Source organism: Zonotrichia albicollis, chromosome 3 (genome assembly GCF_047830755.1).
Source record: "Zonotrichia albicollis isolate bZonAlb1 chromosome 3, bZonAlb1.hap1, whole genome shotgun sequence".
NCBI classification, from domain to species: Eukaryota; Metazoa; Chordata; class Aves; order Passeriformes; family Passerellidae; genus Zonotrichia; species Zonotrichia albicollis.
In genome coordinates, this window is record NC_133821.1 from 90,044,350 (window position 1) to 90,056,491 (window position 12,142).

General features: G+C 43.8%; 1 protein-coding gene across 1 annotated transcript; it reads left to right on the top strand.

Moving 5' to 3' along the window:
• The first annotated feature begins 332 nt into the window (after window positions 1–332).
• ODC1 (ornithine decarboxylase 1) lies at window positions 333–10,275 on the top strand. The gene is made up of 11 exons (XM_005487199.4): window positions 333–611; window positions 3,473–3,621; window positions 3,788–3,961; window positions 4,130–4,302; window positions 4,590–4,724; window positions 4,882–4,963; window positions 5,293–5,376; window positions 6,625–6,787; window positions 6,876–6,988; window positions 7,261–7,475; window positions 9,798–10,275. The coding sequence occupies exons 2-11, from the start codon at window positions 3,520–3,522 to the stop codon at window positions 9,937–9,939; spliced, it is 1,383 nt and encodes a 460-aa protein (XP_005487256.1). The 5' UTR covers window positions 333–611; window positions 3,473–3,519; the 3' UTR covers window positions 9,940–10,275.
• Window positions 10,276–12,142: the final 1,867 nt, after the last annotated feature.

A 12,142-nucleotide genomic window follows, 5' to 3' on the forward strand; every position in this document is an offset into this window, starting at 1 on the left:
CGCTTGGAGCCGCAGCCCTCCGGCCTCCTGCAGCCGCTTTTTCACGCTAAGGCTGCGGTACCGATCCGGGAGTACCGAACCGGCGGCGGGGACCGCGCGGGCCATGCACCTGCTGGCAGCCCGCAGCGCTGGGGCCGCGCACATCACCCCGCAGGTGGATCCCGTCCCGGGCGGCCGCAGGGGGAAGGGGCCCCGGGCGGGACACAGCCCGCGTAGAGGCTCGGCACACACGGCATGGGCCGGGCCGGGGCCGGGCCAGGGCCAGGGCGGGCGGGGCGGGCGGGGGGCGCTGTGCACCGTGCGCATGTCCGGCCGTACGTCACAATAGCGGCGGTGGGAGCGCGCCCGGTCCCAGCCGATCGCGGCTGGTTTGAGCTGGTGCGTTGCCACAGCGACGCCGCGGCGCTATAAATAGGAGCGCGACGGCCGTGGCGAAGCTTTGTCAGCCGCGGCGCCCCGCTCGCCCCGCCAGTCCCGCTCCTCCTCAGCCGGTCCGGCGCTCCCGCCCGGCTCCGCGCACCGCGCCCGGCTCGCAGGAGGAGGGGGAGGCGGCTCGGAGCGAGGGGATCGGCCGCCGCGGGGCTTGACAGCAGCTCCGCCACCGCTGCGAGGTGAGGCGGGCGGCGGGATGTGCCGGGCTGTGCCGGGGAGCGGAGCGGGCGGGCGGCGGAAGCGGCCGGCGCGGAGCCACGTGTCTGCGGGGCCGCTGGCAAGCGGCGCGGCCCGTGCTGGGCGCCGGTGCTGCCGCCGGGCACGGGGAATCCCCGGCCCCGCTGGGGAGGCGGGAGGCTCCGGGCGGCTGTAAGCGGGCCAGACCGGCTCGCCTGGGGAGCATTGGCGGCGCTTTCCGGCAGCGGGGGAAGGGACGGCCCCGCCGTTGCCGCCAGGCTGTTTCCGGGGTGGGGAAAGGCAGGTGCGTGGCAGGAACGGGGCTTGAGGCGGCTGGGCTCGCCCTTGGGCCGAGGGGCGCTGCCCCCCTGCACACCCGGCGGGCACTGGCCTGGGCCAGGAGCGGATCAGAGAGTCACAGAGCAGTTTGGCTTGGAAGGGACCTTAAAGACCATCCAGGTCTAACTGCCTACGGCAGGAACAACTTCCATTCGACCCGGCTGCTCAGAGCCCCGTCCGATCTGGCCTTGAATAGCCCGAGGGATGGGGAGCGAACCCCTCTCCCGCGGAGCGCTGCTCCCCGTGCGTCTCGGGGTGATGTGAGCTGTAGTGAAGGTGCACCCGGGGCTGACAGGCGCCTCCTCGGGAAGCCGCAATGCCCCGTTGCCGAGGCGGGCAGCGCAGCCCCAGCTCGGCCGCCTCGGGCTCTGCTGCGGGACCGTGTGGCTGTGCAGGGAGAAGGCGTCCGGAGCGCAGGGCAGCCGGCCCCGTCCGTGCAGCCCGCAGCGCTCTGCGGGCTCCGGAGTCAGGGGCGCCTCGGGCACCTTTTCTAGACGCAGCTTGGCTGTTTGAGTGCCGAGCCTGCAGGCATGACTCAGCTCTAAGTACAGCTGCTAAATAGGGAAATGTTCTGGAGAACGAATTCTAAATGAGCATAAATTGCCTTTCTTCTGGAGAGCTGCAGACACTTTGCTCACAGTCCAAGTAGAAACATCCTTTGGGAGGCTACAGTTTGCACCTACATGATCGTGTTCTGTCTATATGCTGTGTAATTACACTGTAGTTAAAATTGTGCAGTGAGGTGGAGATGGAAAGCTTGCAAGAACTTTTTAACAAAATCTGTTGTGGCCAGTAAAAGTAATTTCCCTTTTACATGTTAAAAGGCAAAGTGCTGTTCATGCCGTTCTTTGCAGTGGGGAGGTTAAACTAAATTCTTTCTGATGGTGTCCCCATCTCTTAACCTCAGCTGAAGTCCCTGAACTGCTTTCTGCAAGTCTATGATGAGATGCAACTTCTCCTTAGTAACAAGCACCTCCTGAGAAGTGTTTAATTTGCTACTTCTTATGGGTCTTTCAAAGAGGCTTTAAAGAGAAGACTTTAATCCAGCTTGTGGTAGAATTATCACTGCACGTGAATGAGAGCAGAAGGAGAATGAGGTTCAACGGATTGTTGGGTTTATTAGAATCAAAGCTTAGTCTAGTTTGAATCTCAAATTTAATTTGTCTCTGATAAGTGAGAAATGATCAAAAGAGATGAAGTAGTTCTTGTTGCCATATGTTTCTGAAGGTTGAAATGAAGTGTAACTGCTGATGTTTCAAAGCTATTCAACAAAATTGAAATAATGTTGTTATACACATATATGGAATTAATGATTCTGTTGGGTTTTTTCTGTTGATCTTGTTAAACTGTAACAGCTGTAAAACATCATTTTTCAATTGGTTTATAGCCAGACTTTTTGAAAATAAAGGAAACAGTAACATAACTTAATATTAGTGAGTAATTCAGAGTTTGCATAGTTTTCAGTCCTAGTCTGCATGACTAGTTTGAGTGTAAAAATTGCTGAGAGGAGGAAGGAGGCTGGATCCCGTTACATGAATGACTGGCAGTGCTGAGGTCTTTGAAAGGCAGCACACACTCTGCTTAACAGCTTGATGGAGAAGGCTGTTGTTCTGTATTTGGGCTACCCAGTGAAAGGGTGGCCCATGGACTTCATGGATCATGGATGGCAGAGGAGTGTGCTTTTGCTCCTTAGTTGTAATTCTCAAAGGACTTTCTACTTAGCAGACAGATAGATTTCTGTTACCAATGAAGATTTGTAAGATCCTATTCTAAAGTGCTAATTGGGATCCCTGTTAAAACTTTTTCTGCAGGTCAGAGTTAGGAACCAGTCTCAAAGTGTGTATCTGCCACTCATGACAGCTGAGGTTCTCATGTAGCTTGGAGGTCTTGAGTAGAACAGGGAAGCTCTGACTACCAACACAGCAGCTTCAAGTAAAGCCCTGTTCTCATGTCTGCTTTATGCATAGTCTGAACTGTATTGAGAATCCAGATATTTACCTGGCTTGGACATAATGAGAGTTGTTACTACTCAGAAGTCAGTAGTCTTGGATTCTATATTGGCAATAAGTAAATGCTTTCTTCTGAAACTGGTGAGCTAAAATAGTGCTTAGGAGTTAAAAAAAAGGTCATAAGTAGATGCTAGCCTTAATATTAATAGCTCTGATGTGAAGGAAAAGACAGCAGAAACTTCCAGGGAGCCAGACTAATAATAACTGACAGTATTTATTTGATAGGTTTTTTTCTTTGAGCAGATTCAGAACATCATAGAATTGTTGAACAGAGGAGAACTTGCCTTTCAGCTAGCAAGTTTATTTTGGCCTGCCTCCTTAGTTCTGATTACATCTGTTCTGTCATCATGCAAGTGTCTAATCTATGCAGCTAGAAGTGATCACTGTAGGAGCTGTATAATTGTAAATTACATGAGCACAAAGTAGTGCTCATATAATGACTGTGTGAATCTAAGTGAAGTATTGAATGTAAACTATATAAACTCAAATTAAGTAACTAACTTTTTTTTTCCCAGTACTTCATACCCGAGTCCTTTCACGTAAACCTGAAATCTTGGAAGTCATGAGTAACTTCAGCAAAGAAGAATTTGAGTTGACCTTCCTTGATGAAGGCTTTACTGCCAAGGATATCCTTGACCAAAAAATAAATGAAGTGTCATCTTCTGTAAGTATGATGGGAAAACCACTACATTTCATGATGCTACAAACTTATAAACTAATAGAACAAGTTGTCCTTGCAAATGATCCACAAGACAGCCCCCTCAAATGCTGACCTCTAGCCTTATCCTGTTATCTGTTGTTTGTAAGGTTAAGATGTGTGTTTGCTCTAGGATGATAAAGATGCCTTCTATGTTGCTGACCTCGGGGACATTGTGAAGAAGCACATGCGGTGGCATAAGGCCCTTCCTCGGGTGACGCCCTTCTATGCCGTAAAATGCAACGACAGCAAAGCTGTGGTGAAGACTCTTGCTGTTCTTGGGGCAGGATTTGATTGTGCCAGTAAGGTGAGATCTCAGCTGTCTTCTGTTCTGTGATGCTGGTATCTGTGCAGCCTTACAAGCCATGTTTGTGTAAAATTAAGCATAACTGAGTGGTGTTGTTTTTGTAGTTCTGATTACATTAATCATCTATCAAGAAATATCTTCTACAAGTGTAATCTATTCTTTCTTCAGACTGAAATACAGCTGGTACAGAGCATTGGTGTGCCTCCTGAGCGAATAATATATGCAAATCCCTGCAAACAAGTATCTCAAATCAAACATGCTGCCAGCAGTGGTGTGCAGATGATGACATTTGATAGTGAAGTAGAACTAATGAAAGTTGCAAGGGCCCATCCAAAAGCCAAGTAAGTAATGCTAATTGTTCTATAATTCTTCCATGGGTTCCCAAGATACAGAAATATCTGCTTTATCTGAAACTTGTTCTTTATTAGTTTAAGGTAGTCTGCAAAACTATGAAATAATAAACATGCTTTTAACCAGTCAAATCTAATCTTGTAGATTTTACTAGCACTTTAGGAAGAGATAGCAGAGTAGCTTGTATCTTTAAGCTCAATCTCATTCTGAGATCATACCTGCCTGGTGATGATGTCTGTTGTATTGAAACTTAACTGCACATTTTTCCTGTTCCTAGGTTGGTCTTGCGCATTACCACCGATGACTCCAAAGCAGTCTGCCGTCTGAGTGTTAAATTTGGGGCTACACTTAAGACCAGCAGGCTTCTTCTGGAGCGTGCAAAAGAACTTGACCTTGCCATTGTTGGAGTTAGGTGAGCTGACAGTATCAAAACACAGTTGTACTAAATAAGTTTCCTTTAAATGGTCTACCTGACAATAGCCCTGCCTTTGCATGTGATGACATGAGTTAGTACAAAACTTCTTGAGTAATTTGCCAAATAGCAACTGATATTTTGTATCTTTTTGTAGTTTCCATGTTGGAAGTGGATGTACAGACCCAGAGACCTTTGTTCAAGCCATTTCTGATGCCCGCTGTGTGTTTGATATGGGAGTAAGTCTAGTTCTGCTTTCTCTGGAACTACTGCTCGACTGTTGTGGCAAAACTGAATGAAGTGTACAACTGTTATGAGGTTAAAAGCTAGCTAAGTCACTGACTTGATGTTGTTGGAATTTTTTAGGTCCTGGTAGCTTACTTTGACCAGCTTGGCAGAACTAAAATTGGTAGCTCAAACTCAAATTACTGTTACTTGAACATGTGTTAGCTCTGTTTCAAGTTTTAATGAAATGACTTCACATTACTTTTTAAGCTAAAATGGTAAATTATAAACTGACATAAATTTTAAACTTTTCTTGACAATATTGCTGTTCATTTCATTTTAGGCTGAACTTGGCTTCAATATGTATCTGCTTGATATTGGTGGTGGCTTCCCTGGCTCTGAAGATGTCAAGCTTAAATTTGAAGAGGTATATAGCTTTGCTAAGAAGTTCTCAGGTTGCGAAGTCTGCTTTGAGTGTTGATCTGGATTAAATAAAATCTTGCTTTTTCTTCTTGTATGCAGACACATTTGCAAAAATGTGTCTGCTTGGTCAGAAATGTAATTAAGAGGGAAAGAGGAATTAATCTGAAAACTAGAAATTAGATGAGCTCATTAGATGCATAGCTAAATGACTGCACAAACATGCAGAAGTATCAAAAAGTAAAGCCAGTTTTAACTACAGATTTGATTCTTACTGGCATGGACTTCTTTCAGTTGGTGCTGTACTTGAGACTGAATAGATTGGCACTGCTCCCAAACAGGGTGAAAGGGTGGTCCTGAGCCCATACTGTCCTTAGGGGTGGCAGCATATGAGGTCAGTGTTGGATTTGATTTAGGACTGGCTTTTGGATAATTAGGTTGTTCAGTGTTTTCCAGTCTGCAATAGCTCTGCTTTCTGAAGAGACAAGGGGGCTGAATATTGCTGGGACTTCCACTTAAAGCAGTGTTGTCAGAGCACCTTCTAACCGGAGGAGGTGATAATTGTTACATGCTAACACAAGGATACAGCAGGTTACATTAAACATTTTTTTATAATAGTGTGAGCCAACATTGTAGCCCTTTTGGTAGCTCCTAATGAAGTCTGGCTTCTCATAGTGCAGTATGGGCACGTGTGAGGCATCAAAAGCAAATTATGTCATTGGGCTCTATGGCATGATACAGTCATGTTGCAGTTGGAGGCAGCTTCAGGATAACCTCAGAACCTGGAAATAACTGTTCATGAAGGCAGCTGAAGTTCAAGTATGATGGGAAAGCTCTCTGTATGCTTATGATCCCATGAGATGACATCTTTAGGATTTAGTAAGCTGTGGAATAGTGCATAAGTAGCAGCACTACAAATCAGATTTGAAGTGTGGGGACTTGCAGGGCATTAATGATGGTTTAATGAGCCTAGGAGGGGTGATTTCCTTCAGCCTCAAACATGACCTGCTTTGTTACTTAAACTTTAAGCTGCAAGTGGTGTCTGCTTTTGTTGCTTTGTATATAGTAAATTTAATTGCAAACAAGATTTTGAATAAGAAAAGAAACAAAAGCCATCAATAGAAATTACAATAGATGTTACATGTTTCACTAGTATATAATTTTGAATTTGAGGGTCTTACTTCATTTCAGATGTCTAAGGTAGCACCCGAGTAGCAGCTGAAATTCTAATACTAGCATCTGATTTTTTCCCTAGATCACAAGTGTAATCAACCCAGCACTGGATAAATACTTCCCTTCCGATTCTGGAATAAATATTATTGCAGAGCCAGGAAGATACTATGTTGCATCAGCATTCACTCTGGCAGTCAACATCATTGCAAAGAAAATTGTGTTAAAGGAGCAAACAGGTTCTGATGGTATGTAAATCAAGCCTTAGACTTACATCTGGCCAACTGTGTGTGTCTTTCCAAGACTTTTTCTCACTGGTGTCTCAACTTCTTCCAGATGAAGATGATACAAATGACAAAACACTTATGTACTATGTGAATGATGGGGTCTATGGATCATTCAACTGCATCTTGTATGATCATGCACATGTTAAGCCAGTGCTGCAAAAGGTATGCCTGTTCAGAAATATCAGATACTAGTCACATATCATGGGTGTAGGAGAATCTTTGTCACAGCAGTCATTTCTCAGTTCACTGCTCTCTTCATGTTGCCAGACTCTGACATTTAACTTATGAAGCACGCAGTGGAATTAACTCAAAGCCAGAGGTGAAGAACCTGCAAGCAGCTCTTCCTTTTCTTCAGAGGGGAAATGTTACACTATGATATTGCTTCTGGAAGTTCTGTTTTGACAGTCAACTAATTAAACTCCACTCTTCTTTAGCGGCCTAAGCCAGATGACAGCTGCTACTCCTGCAGCATTTGGGGACCAACGTGTGATGGCTTGGATCGGATTGTTGAGCGGTTCAACATGCCCGAGCTGCAAGTTGGTGACTGGATCCTGTTTGAAAACATGGGTGCCTATACTGTCGCAGCAGCTTCTACTTTCAATGGATTCCAGAGGCCAACAATACACTATGTGATGTCAAGACCAGCATGGTTAGTAACTAAATATCTTAATCGATCAGTACTTCTGAGATCACTGTAATAAATAGCTCGTATCAGTTGGCTACCCCTTAACAAGCAAGGGTAGTTTTGGTGCCACAGCTCTTGTAAAGCCTCCTGGTGTGGGAAAAAGGCAGTGCTTCTGAAAGCTTTTGCTGTGTGGTTAGAAAAATGCTGATGCTACTAATTACTTTTCTCTGTTGTACATGCTTATAGGAAAGATGGTTTTAAAGGGGCAATGTTAGGAGACTTCATTAATCTGGATTCTAGCTAGTGTTTTATTATTGCACAACATACAGAATCATTATGAATTCTTTACATTTAGGTTCTGTGATTTGTAATCAGAGACCAGTCAATCACAGTTATAATATGTTGTCTTCTGAATTACTAGCTTACTGCAGGATGCAGAGATATTCAACAGTGTTGCTTCACAGTATGATCTCTATGTTTGTTTGAGAGCTATTCCTTGGTTTAGGTTGAGCTCTGACTCAGTGCTCAGTGCAGAGGGCTAGATCTCCATGGGAAGTTATTAAGCAGGTAAGTAAAGAAAGCAAGACTACCTTTTAAGTGCAAGGATACTGTGAAACTGCAATTTAAACAGCAGTTTAAAGTAACCTGTGTGCTCTGCATTGCAACAGAGGTTAATGGATTGCACTTTCTGTAAAAGTGGGGTTTCCTGTAAGAGGAAGCCCTTACCTCTCTACTGGTACCTGCCTGCTGAACTGGCAGAGGACTTTTAGGCAGAAGTGTTACCCTAAAGCATGATTTGCTCTGCTATTGGGTTGGTTTTGAATTTGTTGAAAATCTTTAAGTTCAGGGGAATTCCTGACATAAAAGTAAGAGGAAGCTTCCTCTATTCTTCTGCTAACCCTGCTAGTATAATCAGGGCTTTTATTTTTTCTTTCCCTTAGTGAAACCTCCAGTCAGTTGAAGCATTTTTCAAAACACATGAAGCCTTTCAACTTCCCTTAACACTCCAAAACTGTGTCTAATTGAACTAAAAATGGCTCTGTGGGAGAATAATTTGCTTTTTCACTGTATCACTAGGTTGCTGTTAAAATTTAATACTTGGTCTGAGGCATGCTGAGCTTAATTATGCAAACATAACTGTAATCCAAGGCCACAGCCCAGCCTTCTTTCAGGCCTATGTGTGTTTTCTGTTTTGGCAAGAATATTCTGTGATAAAGGCTGGCCTTTAACTGAGAGGCATGCATCAATGAGATTATGCTGCAGATCTTTCTGGGACAGGCAAAAGTCTTTTGGAATGTCATCTACATATTCTAGAGGTCAACAACTAAATTTGGGACTAGAAACTGTGAAAGATAAAGGACAAGATGATTACATACGTCTAAGTAAAAACCAGTAATACATGAGGAGCCATGCAGTGGCACAACTGTTTGCCTTGCATACCTAAGATAACTAGAACTATAAGGTGACACCAAGCTGAGTGTTGCTGCTGTTGACACATCTGAGGGATGGGATGCCACCCCACACCTGAGGGACTGGGACAGGCTTGAGAAGTGGGACTGTGGGAATCTCATGAGGTTCAACAAGACCAAGTGCAAGGTGCTCCAGCTGGATGGGGGCAGCCCCTATTATGAATCCAGGCTAGGGGATGAGCAGATCCAGAACAGCTCTGCTGAGAAGGACTTGGGGGTGCTGTGGATGAGAGGCTAGGCTTGACCCAGCCATTCCCCTCGCAGCCCAGAAAGCCAAACGTGTCCTGGGCTGCATCCAAACCTTTCTATGAATCTATGAATTAAGTCCAAAAACTCAGTTAACTGAAGTTCTTATGAGATTGTGTTTTAGTACAGCTCTTGTCTGAATATGGAAGGAGTTGCTTGGTTCTTACTGTTCTGGTCAGCTCCTTTCCTAGTCTGTTATCCATACTTTTTCTTGATTCAAGGTACCCAGTAATGTGGGATAAGTGGGATAAGTGGCAGTCAAGTTGTCAGGGATTTTCACATCTGAAATTCTGAACTATTGAGCACTAAGACAGTAAATCTGAATAGCATGAGGTATACAGATGTAACTGTATGAGTGAATCTTTGCAAATCTAAATCCTACACAGAAATGGAAAAATCAGCTTGGTATTGGCACTTACCCTAAAGCGTAGCCAGCCACAAATGACCTGCATGGTTTCTGCTTTTATTGTTTTTAGGTTTTTTCCCCTCTATGATAATATCAGGATTCCAGATGATGCATAAAGAATTAATTTCATATTCACTGACAATTTAAAAAAATGTACCTTACATTTTTAGGTAGATTGCAGTGAAACAGTTTTTTACTCACTCTTTATTTTTTTTTTCTTTCTAGGCAACTAATGCAGCAGATCAAGGAGCAAGGGTTCCTAGCTGAGGTGGAGGAGCAGGATGTTGCTAGTCTGCCAGTCTCTTGTGCCTGGGAAAGTGGAATTGAATATCCAGCAACTTGTGCTTCAGCTAGTATTAATGTATAGGTAATATTTAGTAACTAAGTGCAAGGTTAGTCATTGAATTTAGGGCATTTGGGGGACTGTTAACTTAATTCTTGGTAGAATTTTTAAGTGTTTTTTTAACATTTAGGTTTGGCATAAATTCAAGAAAAATGACTAGGAGATGGGTCACAATTATCTGTGTTCCTATGGAAACTATTTGAATATTGTTTTATATGGATTTTTATTCACTTTTCATGTATGCTACTAAAGACTGACCCTCAACTGTCAAACAAGTATTTGTAGCTTGTGTATGGCAGAACGGGCTAAGCTTAGTGCTTTGTGACCTACCTGTTTTAAAATAAAGTATATTGAAATAACTGACCCTGTATTTCATTAATCTGTAGAAAATTAATGTGTTATAGATGGTTCTTGCAGCATATGTGAGGGCAGACCAGATGCTGCAAGCCCAGAACTTATTAATAAATGGATCTCCCCTACCCTTGCTCTCTCAACTGAAGTGAAGGAAGCCCCCTCAATGGATAGGGAAATGGAGTTGTCTTTCTTCATATGTGATTAGAAGAAAGTTGACAGTCAACAAATTTAATATTGTGTGAACTCTTGTGAATTCACATTTGTTTTTCACTACTGGACATGTGTGTACCAAGTTGCATATTGCAGGTTCAGTGCAGTGCTGGTTTTCTGCAAGGTACTCTGCAAGTGCTGTGGCCAGCACTGGTGGCTCTTTATAAACATATCTAGTCATTAACGAGAGAACAGAGCACAGGTGGCACATTGCTTATGTGTGCCAGAGCTAAAACATGGTGCAGGAAAACCCAGGAAGCTGAAACTGTGGCTGACAGGCTCCCTGCCCTGCGTTGCCTAGGGCTTAAAGAGATAAGAAATGGGACTTGACATCTTTTGTATGTGCAATACGATTAGAAGCTCTTATTTAATGTTATGAAAAGATATGCTACCCTTCTGCCTTTGGATTAAATGTGATAGCTCCTGGTATTACTACTTAATACTAATACAGGGGATGTTGGTGATAAAATAGTCTTCTTATTGAAACAGAGAATTCTGACTTATGTTTAACCTGTGCTAGTTTGCTGCCACTTTTTGCACTAAAATTAAGAGAATGTTTCTGATAAACTAATTGGTCCTACAGCTGGATTTGATCTATTTGCCAAAGGGTCCTAGACTGCAGGCATGCCATAGCAAATGCCTGATGTGTAAAGAGAAAGATCTTAATGTATTGAGTAAATACTTAAAGCTTAAACTACCTTGGAGTGAGTGTTAAAGTTTGAAAGGTTGTCCAAAGGTTGGCATTGCTGATAGAAACAGTGACACCAGCAAGAAGAGAAATACAGCTGTTTTTCAGCTGTGTACAAGCATCTCTGAAAGGCAATGTTTAACCTCCATTCTGTGCTTCCAGCAGAAACTCTCCATTAGCTGAATTGGTAGGGTAAACAAGAGTGATGGGTACCTCATTCCTGAGTCTCTTGAAGCATCCCAAGTGACTTTCTTTATTTGCTTTATTCCCAGCTTCAATCTTGTGATTAAAATGCCACTTGCCTTTATTCTTATGCATATGGCAGACTTCAGTACATACACATAGTGGAGCCATAGCCTTAATCTCATAGAAACTCACTGCATCCAAACCAGGGTTTCCTTTAGCTTCTCCAAATTCAACTGGAAATGTAATGATTCTTATATTACCTCTGTAAACAGAGGTAGTAAATGGTAACCCAATGCTAATACTGTAACAGTTCCACATCTTGCTCTGCCAAAGCTAAGTGCATTTGAACAGGTGTGCAGAAAATATACTCTGAGGAGCTGCAGTTGTGTAAGGCTGGGGCTGTTTTGAGTCAGAAGGAAGTTCAGCTGTAGTAGGTATCACCTTTTGTGATACCTGCACTAGCACCTACTGTCCTGATGGGCAAGTAGCACAGTCTGTCTTCCCCTCCTCACAGCTGGTGGAGACCATGTTCAGCAGGTAGTTTAAAGGCAATCACTTATGGAAACTAATTAGTGAGCTTCACTGAGAAGAAGTTAGCAGGCTGCCAATTAATTTCTTCATCTGCATTTCTCTTGAATGGTTATTTTAGCTATTTTATTAGGTTTTATCTCAAAAATCCAAAATTTACATCTCTACTGGAGGCCAGGACTGTAGAAACATGCTAACCAGCATTTTGATCCATATGATGCTCTCCAAAAGAAATGTAGCTGACTGTAATTCTTTACCTTT